Source organism: Chanos chanos, chromosome 14 (genome assembly GCF_902362185.1).
Source record: "Chanos chanos chromosome 14, fChaCha1.1, whole genome shotgun sequence".
NCBI lineage: Eukaryota > Metazoa > Chordata > Actinopteri > Gonorynchiformes > Chanidae > Chanos > Chanos chanos.
The window spans coordinates 2,054,556-2,078,647 of NC_044508.1; the positions used below are offsets into that span (position 1 = coordinate 2,054,556).

At 43.5% G+C, this 24,092-nt stretch overlaps 1 protein-coding gene across 8 annotated transcripts; it reads left to right on the forward strand.

Moving 5' to 3' along the window:
- Window positions 1-1,331: 1,331 nt before the first annotated feature.
- Window positions 1,332-15,614, forward strand: LOC115828022 (UDP-glucuronosyltransferase 2A3). 8 transcript variants are annotated; one of them, XM_030791931.1, is made up of 7 exons: window positions 12,012-12,310; window positions 12,650-12,738; window positions 13,080-13,228; window positions 13,573-13,704; window positions 14,108-14,195; window positions 14,337-14,556; window positions 14,886-15,614. In XM_030791931.1, the coding sequence occupies exons 1-7, from the start codon at window positions 12,018-12,020 to the stop codon at window positions 15,166-15,168; spliced, it is 1,254 nt and encodes a 417-aa protein (XP_030647791.1). In that variant the 5' UTR covers window positions 12,012-12,017; the 3' UTR covers window positions 15,169-15,614. The 8 variants fall into 8 exon arrangements, with proteins under 8 accessions (XP_030647784.1, XP_030647785.1, XP_030647787.1 ...); XM_030791924.1 differs by lacking the exon at window positions 13,573-13,704 and adding an exon at window positions 1,332-2,251 and having other exon boundaries at window positions 12,112-12,738; window positions 14,886-15,613; XM_030791925.1 differs by lacking the exons at window positions 12,012-12,310; window positions 12,650-12,738; window positions 13,080-13,228; ... (2 more) ...; window positions 14,337-14,556; window positions 14,886-15,614 and adding exons at window positions 1,332-2,251; window positions 2,365-2,513; window positions 2,791-2,922; ... (1 more) ...; window positions 3,516-3,735; window positions 4,227-5,607.
- The last annotated feature ends 8,478 nt before the right edge of the window (window positions 15,615-24,092 follow it).

The following is a 24,092-nucleotide window of genomic DNA, read 5'->3' on the forward strand; positions in this document are numbered from 1 at the left end:
AGGCATGCAGTCATGTAGTTTGGTGTTTGAAGCAAGTCTTAGATTTTCTACCACTATACCACCGCAGGACCTGCCTGACAGGTGGAAAGAATACACACACACACACACATGCTCACACTTATACACACATAGTTCAGTCAACATGTTCTCCTGTATTCTGCCATTAGATGAAAGATTCTATGGGTCAAAGAGACAAATAGTTGATAATAGCACCTGATTGACTTGACTACTTGTTTAAGTAACAGAGATGTTTATGAGCGATTCATTCCACCTGGAAAAGTGTGGCTTTTGCTCATTCGTTTTCCCAACAATGTGATTGGTGAAACACGGTGAAAACACAGTGTTAGGAGTCTAAACTGTCTAGCACTTGTATAAACAAACTACATTAATCCAATCTAATCTAGTTCTCTGAATGATTATGTCGTATCAGTTTGCCGTAATTTGTTCTATTATTGTCACTTTGAGATTAAACATTACTTTGATAAGGTAAAATTAGTGCTCACAAAGCATGGCACCAGCCAATAAGATTTCAGCTCCAACTACACCAACATCACAATGGCCAAACAATAAAAACTGGAGAGTGTGTCAATTTGATTGGACGAATGAGCGATACATTTTAATGTATTCATCTGTTGACGTACCAATGAGTAAAACGAAACACAAAGAATCTGTTGTGATATTATGCTATTAGCATGAAAACATGTGGACCAATATCAGTGATCTGAGGACAAGTAATGACATATAAAGAATAAATAAATGATCGCTGAATACATAAATAACCCTCCTGTCTTTCTTTTTAAACCCTTCATTCATTTGCCTTTGCATTTTGTCTTCTAGATTTCAAATTGTTTGTCGATTTAGCAATTACTGTTTTTTGGGGTTTTTTTTACGGGGCGCTTCTCACCTCAGATATGATGACAGTGGCATCAGTGTAGATGACTGAGGTGATATATCAGTGCAAGAGCAAGGCACCAGAGAGGAGCAGCAGCATATTTGGACGATTCACAGTTGCCTGTCATCTCATAGTCGTCCCATGCTTTTTTGGGTGCATATGACATGCTGCGTAAGAGAACGACTTCAAGGCGTCAGAACAGTTCAGTCATTCTTGAGCCGCACTGTGACATCACAGAGTGAAGAATGGGTTCTAGTGATGAGTTTCTATGTCCCTGCCGTTCTCACGTATTCACACTCTCTTTTCTCTACCTTTTACCCTCAAAGATACTACTGACTTATCTATGACAGCGCAGCACTCAAGTGAAAGTTCAGATCTTGGCGTTAATGATTACATTTGCGGTGGTTCTTAGTGACAGAGCAGCCATTGCACAGTCATTGTTACCTGAGTCTTTCATTACTGCCACTGTCATATAGTCTAGCTTTATTTTGTCTAATCTTTGCAAGTAAAGCTTTGTTGACACGTCTGTAATGTAACAGCCCTGAAGTGAGAGTTCAAATCTTAGCGTTAATGATTACATTTCAGTGATCTATAGTGCGAGGCATTTCATAACAGAACTTTTTCGTTCTTTGGGAAACATGAGGTCACAGTCACGTATTCTCACTTATGTGATTTTGGGATTCTGTGTGTTTGGGAGCGTAAAGTGTGGGAATATCTTGGTGTGGTACACAGAGGCCAGTCACTGGATAAATCTCAAACCTGTGCTGGAGACGTTGACAGACCGTGGACACAGCGTCACCGTTCTGCTCCCTAATGCCACACTCTTCATGGACGCAACGGAGAAGAGTCGCTATAGTTACGAGATGTTTAACGTTTCGCTCTCCTTGGATGAAGTAAGTGACTGGCTGGATGAGCTAATGCACTTTTCAATGTACGAGATGGACAAACTTGACTTGTTACAACTTCATATCAAGTTTTATCAAATGATGGCCAAAGACCTGGACTTTTGTCTTGCTTACTGTGATGGGCTGCTGAAAACAGAATCAGTTATGGAAAAACTACAGCGAGGAGGATACAATGTTCTGCTTGCAGATCCCATTTTTCCTTGTAGTGAATTAGTGGCTGAGACATTAGGTATTCCCATTGTTTACACTCTCCGGTTCTCCATCGCTCATACGATGGAGAGACTTTGTGGACAGACCCCGGCTCCACCTTCTTACGTACCTGGTGCCATGAGCAAATTCACCGATAAGATGACTTTTTCTGAGAGAATATGGAATTTCCTCTTCTACGTGTCCCAGGACGCTTTGGCCGGGAGTTTGTGGAAGAAATTAGACACATATTACAGTGACTATTTAGGTGAGATTCTGTGTGACTTCTTTAAACTTGCAAGTCAATTGAAACCTTTTTATTTAGCAATAACAGAATGGGTTTGGAGTATTACATAGTTACTGATTAATGTGTTTGTGTAGGTCGACCTACGACGTTTTGTGAGATGATGGGAAAGGCTGATATCTGGCTGATCCGAACCTACTGGGACTTTGAGTATCCCCGTCCGTTCCTGCCTAACTTTAAATATGTCGGTGGAATTCACTGCAGACCTGCTAAACCGTTACCAAAGGTAAACCATTAGAAACGGTCGTCTCTATACACATGAACCTTTGTCTCCATACACGTGAGCCTTGATGTCAGCAGTGTGTCAGAACTGGATGTACGAGTTGTTATTTAGTCTGTGCACTGTATACATTATGTTTCTGTACTGTCTTTACACGTTCCAAAAAATGTCAGCAAGCTGTAAACAGGGCAGAGGTAATCAGGTGTAAACCCTACTACAAGGTGTGCATGTGTGTGTGTGTGCATTTGTGTGTGTGTGTGTTTGTGACTTTCTCTCTCTCCAGGATATGGAGGAGTTTGTGGAGAGCTCAGGAGATGATGGTGTTGTGGTTTTCACTCTGGGCTCCATGATCAGGAACATGACCAAAGAGAAGGCAAACACGATCGCTTCTGCTTTGGGTCAGATACCACAGAAGGTCCTACAACATCCACCTGTTCATTCTACTGCATCCATCTGTTTATTCTACAACATTCACTCTGTCTGTCTTAACAAAGCACTAGTTGTAGGAAAGGCCATATATTTGTCTAAATAAAACATTATAGTCATGTTTTTCATTAAGAAGTCCAGCAGTAAAAGTCATGTCACCTCATTCAGGTTAAATGTAACACTGTTACACTTCTCTCACCTTAACCTATGACTCAGTTAATGAGAAACTATTATCAGTTATTTGTTTGCTTGAACTTTCTGACCTTACAACGCACTTCAGGAGAAAATGTTGACTGTAATATATTAATGTGTGCGTGTGTGTGTGTGTTTGTGTGTATGTGTGTGTGTGTTTGTGTGCTTTTCAACCAACAGGTTCTGTGGAAGTACAGTGGTGAGAAGCCAGAGACTCTGGCTCCAAACACCAGACTATACGACTGGATCCCCCAAAACGATCTACTGGGTCAGTGATTCTCACTCTGAACAAACACATGACAAAATTAATTTGTGATTTTTAATGTTCTTAATGTTACGTCTTTTTTTGTTAGTTTGTCTGTTTTCTTTATTTGTTTCTCCAACCAAAAGGTCATCCAAAGACCAAAGCCTTTATCACTCATGGTGGAACCAATGGAATCTATGAGGCCATATACCATGGAGTTCCTATGGTGGGAATCCCCGTGTTTGCTGACCAGCCAGACAACATGGTCCATATGAAGGCTAAAGGAGCTGCAGTCATCATGGACTTTAACAGCATGGAGACCAAAGACCTGGTGGACGGGCTAAAAGCTGTAATCAATGACCCATCGTGAGTGGTTCTCTATAAGTTATAAGTTAAGGTGTGTGTAACAGTTAATATAAGATTAAGTGTTACTTCAAGTTAGTGGTTTTGTTGGTAAGGTTTTGTTTTAGGTTATTGGTTCTTCTTATGTTAAGAGATTAATTTTAGATTCACATTGGTTGAGCAGTTATGTTAAATTCCAAGATTAACTTTAGGTCATGTTTGGGTGGGCTGGGTGATGAGATTAGTGTTAAGTGTAGGTGTACATGCTCACTCTGTCATCAATAAGAAAAAGTACAAATACCACTGTCATTCATTCATCCATTCATTTTCTAAGCTCACTCACTCACTCACTCACTATCTAAGCCGCTTATCCTAATTAGGGTTGCAGGGGGTGTTGGAGCCTATCCCAGGGTTCATCAGGTGAAAGGCAGGGAAACACTCTGGACAGGTTTCCAGTCCATCACAGTATCACTGTCATTTCTACTTTACATTGATTGGCTGGTTGTTTTCTGTAGGTATAAGGAGAATGCCATGAGGTTGTCCAGAATCCACCACGACAGACCAGTACACCCAAGGGATGAGGCCGTGTTCTGGATTGAATTTGTGATGCGCCACAAGGGGGCTAAGCACCTGAGGGTGCAGGCCCATAACCTGACCTGGTATCAGTACCACAGTCTGGATGTGTTTGCTTTCCTATTGGCCATAATTGCTCTAGTTCTCTTCATGTTCTATAAAATACTGAAGTCCTGTGTTGTGAGGTGCTGTTTTAGATCCAGATCCAAGAGCAAAAAAGAGTGAACGAGAAGTCTCTGAGAACATTAAAATCATATTTTCATTTTGTATCTGTGTTTTAAACAGTCTAATTTGATCAGTTTGGTGTAATGTTTTGCAGTCAGGTTTCTTGGACAAGGGTTGAGAGCAGTCGTGAACACTACAGCAAATCACATGTTTTTGGGCTAGTTGTTTTCTTCAAAGACTTATGCAGTGTGTGGGTAGTTCTAATTGGGTTGACTCTAATGTTATGTAGATGTTCCAGGTGTTAGACTGTATGATTCTGAACTTAACATACTCCCTTTGCATCCATGTGTCCTGCTCTGGTTGGCCTGACTACTGTTTTAGAAAGCATAGAGTTTTCATGCTGTTTTTGTTTATTACAAAGGGATGGGATCTGTGGAGACATCTGGAAATATCTTGATATTGTTTGTCATTTTATATGACGCTAATAAAAAAAAAACAAAACAAAAAAACCACTCTCAGATCCATAAGATGAGTTTTCATGGATTACATAAAACAAAAACAAAATGACCAAAATCGCTGATTAGAAAGATAATCAGCAGATCAAATAAAACATAAAACACTTTGAAGAGGTTGTTTGTTCTGTTCAACTCTGTTTTGTGGACCTCAAGAGTCCAGTACTGCTAGGACAGTACATTTACGCCCCACTTCAGTTTTGTGTGTGTTCTTCTGATTTGCTTTCTACTTATATTGAACAGCATGCATTTCTTTAACCGCAGTAGGGCAGGTGAACACACCTCGTGTGTTTGAAAAGCTGCCATGCTGGGATGGGCGGGGTGGAGCAGACAGCACCTGCAGTTGCACCCTGTCATGTCAGACTTAAGGTGGAAAGCAGTAGAGCTTTCCTGGCATCTGAAACCAGGAGATATACACAAAGGTGTGCCCCGGCTCCTGAGAGCTGCGTCTCACCTCGGCCAAAAGCATCCAAGTTAGCACAACTGCTTTGATGCAAGTGGTGTTATCAATGTCTGGCAAAAGTCCTGCATTGATCACCACACAGCTCCTGAGGAGGTATGTCAAAATAACCCTGTGTTTTATGTAGTGCCCCACTCCCTTCTGTATTATAAATACCTTGTGTTGAATAAAACTGGGAAAATAGGGCGTTTGGGTTCGTGACTTTATCTAGAGTTACAGTGTTACCTTTACTTCATATTGTATGGTTCAGTAGAACCAGTCTTTTTTAAACTATTAATAACTCTAACCAGACACTAGAATCTATTTTTAATTAACAAAATTAGTTTGGTTCAGAATAACTTTTATGCAATCAGTTCCTGTTTTGGTTACCACACAGTATTTAGGATGAACATGAAATGAAATACAATGAAAGTACAAAACTGATCCCTATAAGCAGTAATCAATCAGCTACTCAATCCTTGGTCAACGCATTATATACAAGTATTCATACTACAAATACACCCATACATGAAATACATACATACATGAAATGCATATACACTCAAACAGTGGGCCCACACACACACTGAAAATAACAAATGTTGCAGGCCTGTACGAAGCTGGAGTGCGGTGAGGCAAAACACAATAACTGCCGCTTCACTCGCAGGAGCAAAACGCAGTAAAAACTTACAGTTTCGGCGAGAAAAATGAGAAAAACAAGGGAAAGATGGGCTGCTTTCTTGTGGTCGCGGGTGTTCCTGACCGGGAGGCTTCAACAGGGGAACCACACGGCTTTCCCGGTCGCGCGTGGGCTCTGCCTGTCCTTGCTTCGGGTTGGGATCTTACACAACTCGGACACACGCTGACAAACACACTAACACAGATGCTAATCTTGACGGCAGTTACACACTTAGCTAAGAGAGCTAATGGCGCTAATAGCTCGTCACACTTTCAACACACTTCTTCACTATAACACTACCGCATACCACTCACATACGTATCGTTAATCACGATATCTTTCCGACCCCATAACTTGATCGGATTGAGCGAGCAGTGCTTCGGTTAATACAGTTGTTGTGGTTCTCCCGCTCTCTCCCAAACTTTCCAGCTTCTTACCTCGCTCTATCAATTTTTTTCTAGCTCCCTCTCTCTCCCGCCTCCCTCCCAATCTACCCTATGCCCCTCCCACTGCCCAATCACAGTGGGACTAATTCTGAATGACATAGCTTAAACCAATCTACATTTAAAATGAGGAAAATCGGTTTATAACAGAATTATATTATGGACTATTTCGAACATTAATCCAAACACATTAATTCAACACAACTAATGTTAATGAATTTAAACTTTTAAATTCTCAAGATAAGATAAATTAACTGTTACAAAACTTAAACATGACTGCTTGTAAATAACAGAATTTCGGGGTTATGTGCTTTTCTCATCCGGGCTACGGGTATAAACAAGCAATGAGCAAGTACCTGCATGCCAGGTGGCCAGGTGTGCCTTCACAAGTCTGGGTGGCTTCTCTTGCACAGATTTGTCAGAGAACTGCAGACAGACATGCCAGGTCACACAGCTGCATGAGCTGTAACAGAAGGAGTGTCATCAAGGTCTGCTAAAAATTCTGCACAGCCTAACGGCTCCTGAAGAGGTGCGGCAATCTGGCCACATCCGCAACAAACAACCAACAAGTGCAAGTCCAACACAGACGTCTCCCTACTCTGATATAGTGATGATGAACACTGCTCGAGTCACGCAGACGTAGCCAGCAAAGAAGCAACAGTGGAATCAGTGGGGCGTGCTGCTTTAAACAACAAAAACATTTCGGAAAAATTGTGGCCCCTGCTCCTTGAGTAATTGTATGATACTCGAGAACTAGGGGGAATGATTGCCTCTAGTCATTGCCTCTTGTTAAATATGTTGGCCATTTAGCAAGATTAAAATGTAAAATGAAATTATGTAGGTTATAGCTTTATGCTTTTCTCAACTGGCTCATTTAGGTTGTTAAAAGCCTGTGGTTTACATACTTTTTACATATCTGTTTCTCTCTGTAACCGCTGGCTTAAAACGTGAGTTAAACCATTTAACCACTCACACATCACTCATTTTCTAAGCCGCATGTCCTAATTATGGTCATGGGGGGGAGGTTGCTGGAGCCTATCCCTGCATTCATTAGGCGAGAGGTGGAGAAACACCCTGAACAGGTTGCCAGTCCGTCGCAGGGCGTACCATTTAACCGGTTCATCCTTAACATCAGACAACGATACATCAGGAATCAGAATTCCCCCTTTATATCCAATACGTTTCTCTGCACTGTGCCCTTCTGTCATAATGTCTATCTGCTTTAATTCAGGGTATCTCATCAGTATGCAGTATCTCAGTTAGGGTATCTCATCAGTATGCAGTATCTCAGTCAGGGTATCTCAGCGGTATGCAGTATCTCAGTCAGGGTATCTCAGCAGTACGCAGTATCTCAGTCAGGGTATCTCAGCCGTATGCAGACTTCGAATGGAGATAGAACTGAGAGTGACTCGCGCGTAAAGAGGATTTTGGCTTCGTCCCCGGAGGGTGATTACCCGTGGTTGCAGTCCGTGGAAAAGTCCCTTACTCTTCGAAGGATGACTTCACTCAGTCTCTATTCCGTCCTTGTCACCGATGTTATACGTCGAAAATAATAAAGAGACGACAGACAATAGATAAGAGACAATAGATAACAAGCACCTTCCAAACACACTCAAGCATACCGCAACGAAAAAGCAAGCGTAACCTTATTTAACCCTCCCGTCTTTGTGAATGAATGTCTATATGCGTGTGTGTGTGTAACTCTGCATGTTACAGTTGGTCCTACATACTCAAATCCAGTGAAGTAGAGATACTTTTGGTAAAACATTACAAAAAATGATTGAGTGCCCCCTAGGGTGCCCCATCATGCAATAAATTATGATAACGTGTCTTAATGAGTGCCCCTCTAGTGGAGAAAACGTGATGCAGTGCCTTATATGGTGCAATGCCCTATAATGGTCTAAACTTGACATTCCCTATGGGTGCCCATCCAGTGGAAAAGGGTGCCGTTATGAAGTGCCCTCTATGCCGCCCCTACATGACAGTGTCCCAAAGGTGCCCTTTCCAGCAGAGAAAATGGGATGCAGTGCTGTATAGGGTAAATGGGATGCAGTGCTGTAGGGGGTGAATGGGATGCAGTGCTGTATAGAGTAAATGGGATGCAGTGCTGTAGAGGGTAAATTGGATGCAGTGCTGTATGGGGTAAATGGGATGCAGTGCTGTATGGGGTAAATGGGATGCAGTGCTGTAGAGGGTAAATGGGATGCAGTGCTGTAGGGGGTGAATGGGATGCAGTGCTGTATGGGGTAAATGGGATGCAGTGCTGTATGGGGTAAATGGGATGCAGTGCTGTATAGGGTAAATGGGATGCAGTGCTGTAGGGGGTGAATGGGATACAGTGCTGTAGAGGGTAAATGGGATGCAGTGCTGTATGGGGTAAATGGGATGCAGTGCTGTAGAGGGTAAATGGGATGCAGTGCTGTAGGGGGTGAATGGGATGCAGTGCTGTAGAAGGTAAATGGGGTAAATGGGATGTAAATGGGATGCAGTGCAGTATAGGGTAAATTGGATGCAATGCTGTATGGGGTAAATGGGATGCAGTGCTGTAAAGGGTAAATGGGATGCAGTGCTGTATGGGGTAAATGGGATGCAGTGCTGTACTCCTACAGGTGTAAAAACAGGATGAAGTGCCCAATTAGGTGCTCCTCTAATGGAGAAGAGGATAAAATGTGATGCAGTGCTGTAAAGGGTGTCCCTGTGTGCGTGAGAATGTGGGAAGTTTCCTAATGGATGCCCCTCCAGTGGATAAAATGTGATGTGGTGCCATATAGGTGCCCTTACAATGGGATAAACTTGAGGTTCCCTACGGCAGCCTTTCTGATGAAAAAAAACTCATGAAGTGCCCTCCTAGATGCCCTTCAAAGTGAGAAAACACGATGAAGTGCCCTTGCAGTGGAGAGAAAAAAAATCCCAGTGAAGAAAATGAGATGCAGTGCCCTACAGTCTCCCCTACAACATGCCCTCTGGGGCGGGCTTTCCTAAAGCAGGTGCCGTGACGACAGTCTAGAGGTGCCACCAAATATTTTTATAAGATTTTGAATTTACATCTCAAACCCTGCTTACATTCAAAACACATTGTATGGCTGCTAACAAATCTTTTGAGTTTTGAGTTTGACCAATGATGCATTACTAAATGCTAATGTATGTATGCTGCAGGTTCTTTTATAGATAGCCTGATCACATTTTTTTAGCCTAGACGCCTAGCTAAGGAGCTAGCCAACTAAACAGGTACCTTGCTTAGCTGAATTTATGCTAACCTGTGGACTCAATTTGGGAATCAAGAGGAAGTGTAAAAATCCTTCCCTAAGGGAATTATTTTAGGGGAATTTGCACAAAATGCCCATAGGACTTTAAAGTTTGGTGTGAATTGCTTTTTCAGCTAACTTAAGAGTGGGGTTAGCATTGGGCTACTCTATGATTACAGAAGGCCAAGGAGAGAAAGGAAACTGAAGCGCATAAAAACACTGTAAACCAAATCAGTTCAGAGTACTGAAATCTTTTGTCGTAACTTATTACTTAAGAAAATTTAAGTACCTGTAATATTTTTTTGAATTAAACTTGAACTTAAAAATATATTTTCAGTCAACTCATTTTTTTTTTTTTTTTTTTTCCCTAATAAATTTAAATTTCTCCTAACCTATATAAACTTAAATATTTTAGTAAAACATACCAGTAATGTAATATTTAATTGAAAACTGAGATTAACTGAACAGTGCTTCAAGTTATATCACTTCCTAGTTCATGTTTCCAAAAAGCAAAAGTTTTCACAGATAAAGTGCTATCAAGACCCACCTGCGTGAGAATTGTCATGACTTTACTGTATACTGCCTTGGCGTGACTCTGATTTAGAGGCCTTCAGTCATGATCTCACAGATGGTAGCATTGCACCATTGGCTTGTTAGCCAAGCACTGCACCAAATGCAAAGTAGTTACAATGACGACTGCAGTGACTTTTCTCTTATTTCAAAACTCTTTTCAGTCGCTGTAGAAAGTTTGCTAGGTTGAATGTCAGCGGAGGCGCCCCATAATGCACCGCGGTGCTGATGTCGGACCTTGGAACTCCAAAATTTTAAGTTATAGTGACTTAATAATCTGGAATTTGTATTACTTAATCTAAAAGTGATTTGAAATTAGTCAAATGTTTTTAGTTTACATATCTCAAAATTGGATTACGTGTTACAACTCAAACATTTCAAGTCCTTAGAGTTTTTAAGGACATATTGCTTACACAACTGAAAAGAGTTACTTGAACTGCTGGGTTTACAGAGAAAGGAGCTTTTTGTGCTGTTTGTGAAGTAGGGCCTAAACATTTTAAAGGTTTATAGTTCTCTGTGTGTTTTTATCATAGAGGTGTGGTTATACTTTTAATCTTTTAAAGCTAATCTTAATCAAGGATTAAGACTATCTCACCACACATGATGCATCATGGCTTTTTGCTGGTGGGGCCCCATGTCGTGCAGTAGGTGCCCTTTTTATTTTTTCACCCCTGCCCTTCAGCAACGCTTAGGGACCGTGCAGAGACGACGTGGTCTGGTTTGAAAAGAACCGAAGTGCCCTCTATAGGCCAAATTAATGCCTCTGTGAATAGTTGGAGTGTTGACAACATGTCTTTGATGTGGGTTACACATCTCTAGTGAAGTACTTCCATTTAGCTCTACCTTATTCTTCTATTCTTCTGTTATTAGCAAAAATAAAGTAAAGTAAATCACACCACTGCATAAGTGATACACGTGGCCAGCCCTTCTAATATCTGTTGTGCTTGTTGTGCAATAATGAATGCCTGACACCGGCTTTAAGTAAAAATAAGCATACATCTAAATGTAAATCTCTCTGTCACACACACACACTGTGAACATTGCATTTGTCCTCTGCACAGGAGCAGTGGGCAGCATTCCTTGCGCCCAGGGTGCATTGGGGTGCCTTTGCTCAAGGGCACACAGCCGTGGATGTTGGTCCTGGGAATTGAACCGGCAACCCTCCAGTCTCTAATGGCTGCCTACACTCATCATTCATTCTCCACATACATACTCAACATACATTACTTTGATCGACTAGCACTGTGATCAACTGCAAGATCAACGGTCTTTTAGTGCCATCTTTTCCTCTCTCTGCTTGGTGAGCGTCCTGTTTTTTACAGGCACTTTTTCGACCAAACTACATGGGCCCCTCCCTCATAAAAACACGAGGCGTGATTCTTCTACTGAGCAGTCCACCTGTAGCATACCATCTTGCTTGTGAGAGAGAGAGAGAGAGAGAGAAAGTGAAAGTAGCTGGTGAAAGAGATCCAGCGGGACGCGCGCACTGTTCAAAATGAACAAATACGTTCACGAACGACACATGACTGATCCAGAGCTGTTGCAGCCTTTCACCTGCAAATAACCATCACCTCACTGCTACGCGTTTACGGTGACCGATAACGCTGAGTTAATGATTACATTTAAGTGATTTATACCGGCAGCCTTCACATTTCATAACTGCTTTGACATTCGGACACCATGCGATCACAGTCACTTATCCTCGCTTGTCTGATTTTCGGGCTCTGTTTGCCGAACAACATTAACTGTGGGAATATCTTGGTATGGCACACAGAGGCGAGTCACTGGATAAATCTGAAACCAGTACTGGAAACACTAGTAGAGAGAGGTCACCATGTTACGGTGCTCGTTCCTAGCTCCACACTCTTCATGGACGTCAGTGAGCCGGCTCCTTATCACTACGAGACTTTTAAAGTTTCGTTAACAAAAAGCGACGTAGAGAATGCCATGAATAAGTTCCTACATTTCACGATGTACGAAGCAGAGCAGATGGGCACTATAGAAATGATCTACAAGCTTTCAGAAATTGTTTCGGAAAATTTGGAGATGTCCCTCTTGTACTGCGATGGGTTGCTTAAATCAGAGCCAGTCCTTGATAGACTGAGGAAAGGAAAGTATGACGTTTTATTCGTGGATCCGATTTATGCCTGCAGTGAATTGATATCTGAAATGCTAGACATTCCCATTGTTTATTCTCTCCGATTTTCCATGGCTCACTCTGTGGAGAGACTATGTGGACAGATTCCGGCTCCCCCTTCCTACGTCCCCGGTGCAGTGAGCAAACTGACAGACAACATGACGTTCTCCGAGAGAATTCAAAACTTTCTGTTCTATATGTTCCAGGATGTTATGGCAATGTATATGTGGAAAAGGTTTGATAAGTACTACAGTGATTATTTAGGTGAGACACATAACAATTAAACGCTTTTTCTGTCAGCCAGTTCACTCATAGCCTACTGTAGCTTTTCAGGCTATTTTACAACATCCCCCACAGAAGAGCAGTGCACTGATACAGTGCTGCACGTTTTACAGCCCCACCAGGAGCATTGCCTGATTTTTATTTATTTATTTATTGCACCTAAATCTAGAGAACTTTATGTAGACCTTTGATGGACAGTGGTCACATTAGCATCAGTACTTCCGAAAATACAGAAGTGTGTAAACATAAAAAGCCTTTGTCTTTTATTCCTTTTGTACAAGTTTTCATTATTTTAATAATCCATGAAAACGTTGTGTTCTTAGGTCGGCCGACGTCATTTTGTGAGATGATGGGAAAGGCTGATATCTGGCTGATCCGAACCTACTGGGACTTTGAGTATCCCCGTCCGTTCCTGCCTAACTTTAAATATGTCGGTGGTATTCACTGCAGACCTGCTAAACCGTTACCAAAGGTAAAGCTCCAGAAAATGTCTGATCACAAAGCGATGTCAGATTTGTATAGAAGTATTTTTTTTTTTGTTGGTAACTCTATTTGTAGTGATGTTATGTGTACCATATCATTAACCATCTCTAACCAAGTTGTCTGTAAATGTACTCCTTAGCTTAACACAGAGTTTAGTGGAATTGACTCCTGATTTTCTGGTACTGGAGCGTATACCACAAAAGTCCAGACTGAAATGACGCACTGGAAGCCAGAGATGGCAGAAATAAGTGCTACCAAAAGATTTGACTTGTATTGCATGTGTGCATGCCTGTCTGTGTATGGCTGTGTGCATGTGTGATTCTCTCTCTCTAGGACATAGAGGAGTTTGTGGAGAGCTCAGGAGATGATGGTGTTGTGGTTTTCTCTCTGGGCTCCATGATCAGGAACATGACCAAAGCGAGAGCAAACGTCATTGCTTCTGCTTTGGGTCAGATACCACAGAAGGTCCTACAACATCCACCTCTTCATCCATTTATTTGCCCTGTTCAACAAATAACATCTGGTCAATGCAGCTATCTGTCATACAGTTTCCAGTTTACCCCCTTATCCATTCACACAGCCATTTAACCATTCTCCGACATCCCTCAGTCACTCATCTGTTTCACACTGATTCATTCCTCTGTGATTTGTCGTCTCAAGACATTCCTGTGCAGGAGTACATGTTCTTTAGGGGGAAAGAAAACCAGATCTTGAATAAAAACTGTGTATTACTCTCACCTGTCACCTCCTACCCAGTCAACCATAAACTATGACACACTAAGTTTTTCCCTGCTGTGATTGACTGCCATAACTGTGAGAGAAAAATACTGACTGAATGGACTTTGTGTATGTGCTTATTGTCTGACAGGTTCTGTGGAGGTACAGTGGTGAAAAGCCAGAGACTCTGGCTCCAAACACAAGACTGTACGACTGGATCCCCCAGAACGATCTACTGGGTCAGTGTTTCTCACTTATAGCCACTAAATAACACACTTCATCATTACATTAGTCTTAAAATGGATTTTTACTGAAGTGTGGTTAAGATGTTTTCATGCTCAAACTCAAAAGCTTCTTTTATTTGTTTCTCTTACCAAAAGGTCATCCAAAGACCAAAGCCTTTATCACTCATGGTGGGACCAATGGAATCTATGAGGCCATATACCATGGAGTTCCTATGGTGGGAATCCCCATGTTTGGAGATCAGCCAGACAACATGGTCCATATGAAGTCTAAAGGAGCTGCAGTCATCATGGACTTTAACAGCATGGAGACTAAAGACCTGGTGGACGGGCTCAAAGCTGTAATCAATGACCCATCGTGAGTGGTTCTCTTTATTTCTAATGATTTCTATTTAGTTAGGCTGAGTATAAGTTAAGTTCTGTGTAACAGTTAAAATAAGATTAAGTGTTACTTCAAGTTAATGGTTTTATTAGGGTTAGGTTACTGGTTCATCTTGTGTTAAGAGATTTATTTTAGATTCACATTAGTTAACCAGTAATGTTAAATTTCAAGATTAACTTTAGGTCATGTTTAGGTGGTGAGAATATTATTAACTGCACTTGTACATGCTCATTCTGTCATCGGTAAGAAAAATCACAAATACCACTGTCATTTCTTTACATTGGTTGGTTGGTTGTTTTCTGCAGGTATAAAGAGAATGCCATGAGGTTGTCCAGAATCCACCACGACAGACCAGTGCACCCAAGGGATGAGGCCGTGTTCTGGATTGAATTTGTGATGCGCCACAAGGGGGCCAAGCACCTGAGGGTGCAGGCCCATAACCTGACCTGGTATCAGTACCACAGTCTGGATGTGTTTGCTTTCCTATTGGCCATAATTGCTCTAGTTCTCTTCATGTTCTATAAAATACTGAAGTCCTGTGTTGTGAGGTGCTGTTTTAGATCCAGATCTAAGAGCAAAAAAGAGTGAACGAGAAGTCTCTGAGAACATTTAAATCATGTTTTCATTTTGTATCTGTGTTTTAATCAGTCTAATTTGATCAGTTTTGTATAATGTTTTGCAGTCAGGTTTCTTGGACAAGGATTGGGAGCAGTAGTGAACATTACAGTAAATCACGTTTTTGGGCTAGTTGTTTTCTTCAAAGACTTATTCAGTGTGTGGGTAGTTCTAATTGGGTTGATTCTGATGTTATCTACATGTTCCAGGTATTAGACTGTATGATTTTGAACTTAAAATACTCCCTTTGCATCCATGTGTCCTGCTCTGGCTGGCCTGACTACTGTTGTGGAAAGTGTAGAGTTTTCATGCTGTTTTTGCTTATTAAAAAGTGGTGGGATTATTGTAAACACCTGGAAATACCTTGATTACATTGTTTATCATGTTGTGACACTGATTTAAATTAAAAACAAATCTCAGATCAACAAAAGATGAGGTTTCTTGGATTACAAATATGAAACAAAATGACCAAAATCGCTTATCAGAAAGATAAACAGCTGATCAAATAATACATAAAACACTTTGAAGAGGTTGTCTGTCCTGTTCAACTCTGTTGTGTGGACCTCAAGAGTCCAGCACTGCCAGCACACCACAGTTACACAGCACTTCAGCTTTAAAACATCAAAAATAAGCGCTCTTAAAGGAGCGGAAATATTCCATAGACACCCAGCCACTGAACTTCTTTAGCTGTCCATCGTGTCTGGGGGGGGTTCAGCGCAGTTGACGCTGGTGCCATTTCATTTGGCTGTGGAGGCCGATGCATGAGCCACACATTCGCCCACGGGTGGGGCGAGGGAGCCCAGGTGTTGGGGTAATGCCGGCTGCCCGTTGGTGTCGCTGGGCACGTCTTTCGGTCCTTCTCTGTTGGATGGTGTGCTGTATTTGTTTGGTTGTCTCGGTACAGGTGACCTGCCAGGCCGTTCTATTGAGTGCTAGAGGTTCAAGATGGGTGGGGTTTATGTTGCAGCGCTTCAGGAGGTCTTTGGTATAGTCCTTATACTGCCTCTTTTGTCCACCAGCAGCCCGTTTTGCATCACTGAGTTGCCCATACAGGGCTTGGTGGGGTAGGCGGTGGTCAGGCATGCGGATTGTATGCCCTATCCAGCGAAGATGCTTTTTAGCTACTGCTGCTTCCATGCAGATGGAGTTGGTCATGAAGAGGATCTCAGTATAGGGAATTTGATCTTCCCAGGACAGCCCAAACATTTTTTGAAGGCATCGGATGTGGAAGGCCTCCAAGCTTGTGATATGCCGTCTGTATGGGGTCCATGTTTCTGCCCCGTAGAGCAGAGTGGAGGCACATACTGCATTGTAGACGGCAACCTTGGTACTGACCTTCAGGTTTTTGTTTTCAAAAACCCTTCTGCGGAGTCGCCCAAAGGCTGACGAGGCTTTGTTGATGCAGCTGTTTATTTCACTGTCAAGGGAGTGGTCTGAGGAGAGTGTAGAGCCAAGGTAGGTGAACTGGTGAACTATTTTGAGAGGAACACCATTGATTTGGGAACTGGGAGGTAAAGGAGGTTGGATGGTGAGCTGTGCCATGACTTCAGTTTTGTGAATGTTGATCTGGAGACCGAAGGACTGGTATAGGCTAGAGATTGTGTTTAGGGCACGCTGCATGGACTCTGGGCTATGTGCCAAGACAGCGCAGTCATCTGCATATTGGAGTTCACAGATTTGACATGTCTTTGTCTTTATATGGGCCTGGAGTCGTCGGATGTTGAATAGATTTCCGTCAAGGCGGTACTCCAGGTGAACTCCATCTCTATCTCCCAGGGCCTGGTGGAAGAGCTGGGTAATGGCTGAGAGGAGGAGATTGAAAAAGACTGGTGCCAAGACACAGCCTTGCTTCACCCCAACGTTGATCTTGAAGGACTCTGATTGGAGTCCTCCTGTGAGGACTCTGGCTTGCATCCCATCATGCAGTTGCTGCAAGACAGAGAGAAACTTGGTTGGTACCCCAAGTTTGGAGAGCAGTTTCCAGAGCATCTCACGGTTTATGGTGTCAAAGGCTTTGCTGAGGTCGATGAAGGCTATGTACAGGTCTTTGCGCTGTTCTCTGCTCTTCTCTAGGAGCTGCCGCAAGACAAAGATCATGTCGGTAGTGGATCTGGATTTCTGGAAACCGCACTGTGTTTCCGGGAGAGCACTTTCTGAAATGTGCTCCACTAGTCTGTTGTGCATGATTTTTGCCAGTACTTTCCCTGCGATGGAGAGGAGAGAGATTCCACAGCTGTTCCCACAAACTGCTCTGTCCCCCTTCTGTTTGTAGATGACCACAATGTTTGCATCCTTCCAGTCCTGAGGGAGGATCTCAAACTTCCAGATGTTGTGATTAGGAGGTGTAGGCGGCGTGTGAGGAGATACCCCCCATATTTGAGCACCTCTGCTGGAATGCCATCAGGTCCTGCACTTTTGTTGTTCTTCAAGCCCCTGATGGCTTGTCGGGTTTCAGAGAACTGTGGCGGAGTGTCAAAGTGCATGATTGGTGGGAGATCTGGAAGTTTGTTGAAGATGTGGAGATCAACAGGGTTGGTGTGGTTAAGGAGGGTCTCGAAGTGATCCGCCCAGCAGCCAAGGATCTCAGGACGGTCCTTGAGGAGAGTGTTCCCATCCGCTGATCAGACAGGGGTGATAATTTGCTTCCTGGGGCCATATAGGGCTTTGATGGCATCATAGAAGCCCTGGGTGTTATTGCAGTCTGCAAGGTTTTGGATGTCTTGTGCCTTCTGCAACCACCAGGTGTCTTCCATGATCTGGAGAGCATGTTGGGTCACAGCTCTTGCCGCAGCAAAAGTGGCTTTCAGGGTGGAGGATCCAGGGCTAGACAGGAGAGCTTTATGGGCTTTGTATTTTGTTTGCAGAAGTGATTGGATTTCGGCAGAGTTGTTGTCAAACCAGTCCTGGTGACGTTTTCTTGACAGACCAAGTGCTTCCGAGGCTGCACTGTGGATAGCTGTCCGCAGAGCTGACCAGTCAGTGGATTCCTCCGGAACTTGGTCAAGGTTTTTTGCAAGGAGACGTCGGAGGTTGCCTGTGGTGGTGGGGTTGTTCAGTGCTGTGCGGTTGAGTTTTCTGTTTGGGGCTGTCTTTGGGCGACGGGGTGGAATGTCCATGAGGAGTTTGGATCTGACCATTTGATGATCAGTCCAGCATTCAGCCCTGCGCATGGCTCGGGTAATAAGAACATCCTGCCTGTCCTTTTGACGGACAATGATGTAATCCAGGAGGTGCCAGTAATCCGGGGGTGTTGCCAGGTGGTTTTGAGCCTGTTCTTCATTTGGAAGATGGTGTTGGTAATGACCAGGCGATGTTCTGTACAGAGGGAGAGGAGCTGGAGCCCGTTGCTGTTCATTTTCCCCACTCCATGCTGGCCGAGGACTTTTTGCCATGTGAGATGCTCTGTGCCCACTCTAGCATTGAAGTCTCCCATGAGTAGGAGTTTGTCTGTGGATGGGGTTTTCTGGATGATGTAGTCGAGACTTCTGTAGAAGTCCTCTTTGATGTTAGGTTCTGTATCTAGGGTTGGTGCGTAAGCACTGATGAGGGTGGCGAAGCGTCGCTTTGTGAGAGGGATGCGCCATGTCATCAGCCTTTCGTTGATGCCAGTGGGGAATTCTGGGATCCGTTGCAGTAGTTGGGTCTTCACTGCGAAGCCAACTCCGTGAAGGCGGCGTGTGCCTTCAGGAACCCCTTTCCAGAAGAAGGTGTAGCCCGCACCGACTTCTGTCGGGGAGTCCTCACCATGTAGCCTGGTTTCGCTGAGCGCTGCGATGTCGATGTTATACTTTGCAAGCTCCAGGGCCACAAGTGCTGTTCTACGGTGGGGTCTGTCCGTTGTTTCAGCCGTATCCAGGAGTGTGCGAACATTCCATGAAGCAATGTGCAAGTAAATGTTTCCTTTTTTTGTTCTTCGACTGCAGAGAGGGATGCTCCGACGGGTGCGGCTTACCGTCCGGAGTTGGGGTAGCAGACAATTTTTGGACCACCTTTTCCAGGTCCTTCCCCTTCAGGGGTGAGCAGTGTGGGGCTGCTCAGACGCAATGGAAGCTGCCGAGGAGACACGCTGCTCCATCCCGTGATCTCAGCGGCCATCACTCCATTGCCGCCTGTGTGCATGGTTTGGCTAGACACTCCCAGCCACATCCTTGGCCTGTGCCTGCCGCCATTCCACATCGCCACAGGACTTATGGGGTGGGGGGGTGGAGCAAGGGGCTTGCGCAGGGAAAGGATTAGGGTGAGGGTGTGGGTGCGTAGTCCTCACTCCCACCATCTTGACTCCGCCAGACAGACTTCCAGTGGCACGAGAAGCTCATGACGACCTTCATCTGGCTGGAGCTGCAGGGGACTGCCGGTGGTCCGGTCTGCTGGACTCCGCCTGTGCCTTCCCCCAACTGCGGATTTGAATTCAGGGTTTACTCCCCTAGCCATCGTACCTCCCAAGGTTTACCCACGTGGCAGTGGGGCAGTGGTTGGTGGAGTACCTCAAGGGACCACTGCAGCTCCGAGATCTCCTACTAATTCAGCCTGGGGTCGCGAGACCCCGGTTACCGTGGGCTGCCACGAGGAGGCATAGTAGGAGTCTTGGTGAGGGAGAGGCTGTGTACTGACCACAGAAGACTTACACATTGCTTCTGGACCCCAGCTGAGGGGGCGGGGCCAGCGGCAGAGGCTGAAGGAGGGAGATGGCAGGCATCCCTACATGCAATGGCTCGTTTAGCAAACTGCACTAGACGCGGCACAACACCCTGCTGATGGCAAAGCCAGCCAGCCAGCCAGCCCACCCACTGCACTAGCAACAGCAAATAGATGATCTTTGTGCCTTGTAGCAAGCATTAAGCTTTAGTTCCCTTATTGTTACCACTGCTGAGTTTCATAAATAAAATCTTGATCCTGAGGGGAGGGGTCTTCCTCCTAGCAAGCATAATTATATTCTTGCCTATGGTTGAAGCTACTGCAACAGTGTTTAATAGTTTTAATAGGGTTGTCCTAAATTACATGTTTTATCCTGCCTTTGTTAAGGTGGGATTTACAAAGTTCAGTGAAAGAACAACCTCTCTCCACGGTCGACTCCTCTCATCTGGTCCCTGTAATGATGAACCTTACATTGGTGTGAGTAGTGGGATGGACGGCAGTGACCCGCACAAGGACCTGGTGAGGGTTCAGACCTGCCGTGGTTCTCTTTCATCACGTTTGTGGAGCCACAGAAGAAGCAATGGAGTTGGCAGGCCCCAGGAAGTGTCTGTTACAGGTTGATCCTGGAGGTATGTGTAATGGAGAGCAGCCCTGGTCAGGCTGGCTGGCATTGCCCGTGAAGCAGAAGTCCTCACAGAGTCTGCAGTCATCACCCGATTATGGCGCCCGGATGCCAAACAAACTCGTGTACTCCACGCCCATGTCTGTCGCCTTGGGAGCTGGAGGAGCGATCTCTCACAGCCCTCTGAGTCAGGAGAGCTGGTGGTACCAGTGCTACACAGCTGCCTTGCTTCTCTGACCAGCTGTTTGACTCCACTGTTGATACACTTGTCAAGCCATCAACACAGAAATTTCTCTCTATGAACTTGATAGAAGCTTTGCTGAAGCTTCCTTGACCCTGTTGCAAGATGCTTCAGGCAGTGTTTGATCATTTCTTATAACTGTTAAATTTAAACTTTTTCAGCAGGGCTTCAACCAGAATTTTTTTTTTTCCAAGCAGGATTGGTATTTTAATGTTTCCGGTTTTGCATTCCACCTTGAAATGATCGTTCCCAAACCAGTTAGAACCAGATGAATTACTGGTTAATAACATTCCATGTAGGGCTGTGTGACTTGACAATATGTATCTTTCGGACGATATAAAAATGTCTATTGATAGATATTTTACTCTAAAGTCGACTTTCTCTATCGCTAATGTCACAAAACATTACAAAAACGCATTGCATCACTAACTAGGAGTGATCAACTGTGGCTTCCTAGTCATTTGATTATTTTGCAATCGTTGTCAATCACAAACATTTAAATGGCAAAAATGAGAAACTATGTCATTTTAACGTTACGGTTAACAAGCTCGCTAGGAGGCTATGCAGGACACATTACGTTTAGCCTAACTGGAGCTATTTCCAACAATAGTTCTCTTTACATGGTAGCCTATCTATCAAACACTGATGAAGCTGATGTCTCAGACAAACATTTTATAAGATGCATAGCATAATATTTACCACCTCTGGTGGCAAACAGGGAGACCACACCACATTATCTCAGTATGAGGGATGTGGGACAAAGGATACAGGAGGGTTTTTTTTTTAAGTTTACAGGGTACAGGAGTTTTTGTTGTTGTTGTTGTTCCTTGCTTGTTTGTTTGGAATGTTTCTCCTCAGTACGATGACACGCCCCAATTTCAAACCACCCACTCAGAATCTAAGGTTGAGTCCTGTCCAATCAGTTTTCTGTGCGTACATGGCGTAGAGTGACAGTAACCAATAGCATTGTGTGCAACTGCAGCGTGAGATTTGCTTTGGGGAAGGGGTTACCTGTACTTAGGAGAAACAAGTTACGGAAGGATTACAGAAGTTGTACTCCGTATTCTGTCAATAGTGTGCATTTTGAAGATGACTTGCAAAAGAACACTTGAGTTTTTGAACGGACAGCGGAGTGGAGAGGCTACTCGTGCGCCGGGAATATCCATTTTTTCCAACGCCGAGTCCGAACGAAAACAAACAACTGGTGTCCCCGTTAAATGCATTTTTATAAACGTGTCTGAACAGCAGTAAACGTTCATGGAGAATGTTATTCGGCGGTTGGACAGGATGGAGTCCCATAGAAGAGGCGCAATAGGAGTCTGCCCAAAAAAAGAAGACGGGAAAATAACTCTGTTTTGGTAAGTTTATTTCTGTAGCCTTCTGGCTTTTGTCTTTGACTGCCGCACATTCTGATATGTTCGCATTTCTTTATCTGCTTTATCCCTTAATGTGGTTAATTTAACTCTTGTACTAATTTTGCTTCTACAGGAAGCTGTGCGGAGAATATATAATGCTGAAAACAACACGCACAGATATGATCCACAGACAAGGTAAGACAACATGTTTTGTTGGTAGGCTATATCATCGCGAGTGTTTCATAGCAGTGCCTGGAATTCTAAACAAACTTTTAATCAATCTTCCTTTCTTCTCCACTTTTTTTTCTCTCTAGCATCCTGCAAGACCTATTGAGACTATTTGAAAGAGTTACAAGATGAACCAAGAAGGGAATCTAGAGGGGGGCAGGATCGCCACTCGAACGAGGCAAAGGAGGAGAAGAGTAAGTCAAAACATCATTTCCCCAGTAGTTCTTAGACTTTTTCTCCATTTTATATTTTCAGTGATCTAATTTCTGTTTTCACTGTGGAAGAGGCTGCCATATGGAGGACCGCATCAGTAGATATAATTTCTGAAGAGGAGGACGCCATCTTGGATGGAAGGCCAGCGTGGGTCCTCCCGCCTAGCACAGAGTTGTCTGCACTGTGTGGGGTGCTACAGAATAGACTGGACAAAGACCAAAAATATGTTGTGAATCACCATGCACGAGTTGGTGCGGATAGATTCACAATGGTGACCACGGCAGCTGGGTTGTTCTTGGGAATGTTCAACATTTAGAGTTTCATTTATGTTCCCAAAAAGCATTATTATGTACTATATTACAGTATATTCTGTTCTAATGTATTCTATTCTATGTTGTAGAAATATATAATTGTCAATTTATATGCCTTATAATTTACATTATGCTGTATTTTTTTTTTATTTTTAATAAAATTTGTGTAATTCATTTTTGTTTGACAGACTATTGATACAATCTACCTATGAACATAAAACAATACCAACAATAATAATAATAATAATAATAATAATAATAATAATATAAACCGTATGAAATCATGTCTGTGGACACACAATGGACCAATGGGGAAGGGTCTTAGAGGAGGGGCAAGACATTGCTCCACCAATCCAAAGTAAGACTTTTGACCAATTGCAGGATACCTGGTGGCCTAAGGTGTGAAGTCCAAATGTTCCCTTGCAAGCACCACCAAGGGATTATTCATGATGGCAACTAAGGGCTCTAGGCAGACCCCAAAACCTGGTACATATCCAGGAGTTGTGGGAGAGACTCCCAGGTCAGGGCCAGATGCAACCGAGTCCCTTCTCCACACTAAAAGCTGTACTTCTTATGCTAAGTTTTTAAAATGAATTCTAAGTTTCAAAAAGCAGTCAAAGTCTTCAGGGGTCCGATGCAGTGTAAGTTTATTGCATTCAGTAGTGAGCAAAATACAACAAACTGAGTCAAGTCCCAGGGAGTGACTGAATCTAATACGGAAAATCATTAACTTATATATCTAAAATTTTATCAGTATGCTAAACCTATGTATCCAATAAGCACATAACACGGTTGTGTGGTAATACCCCTTACATCATCCGTTTTTGCATGGTCCAACCTATTCGCTTCCAGAATTTCCCCCAGAATTCATTATTCCGTACATCACTGTTTCCGAAGTTTCCATTTTTTGGTTAAGTAAAAAAATGATATTCAACCATGTCCTCACTTTGCCTCGGATGCTCAACCATGTCCCCAATCTCACCTCAGATACTTTACCCTTAACGCAGGTGTTAGCTATCAAGCGATGGGCTAGTCCATGCAAGGCGGACACTGAAGCAACTACGCCCCGGACATTACTTATGCTTCCTTGTCACTATCACCCAGATCTCACCCTGTTCATGTTGCCTTCATGTTTTCCTGACCATGCATTTTCCCTTTTTTGGTATACCGAGGCCCTCTTCCGTTGGCTTCAACATTCAGAGGCTTCCTTCCATTTCTCCAACAGAGCATTCCATGCCGCGTAACAGAGCTACAAACTGCCAGAGCCAGCCGATCTGTGGAGTATCCGGAAA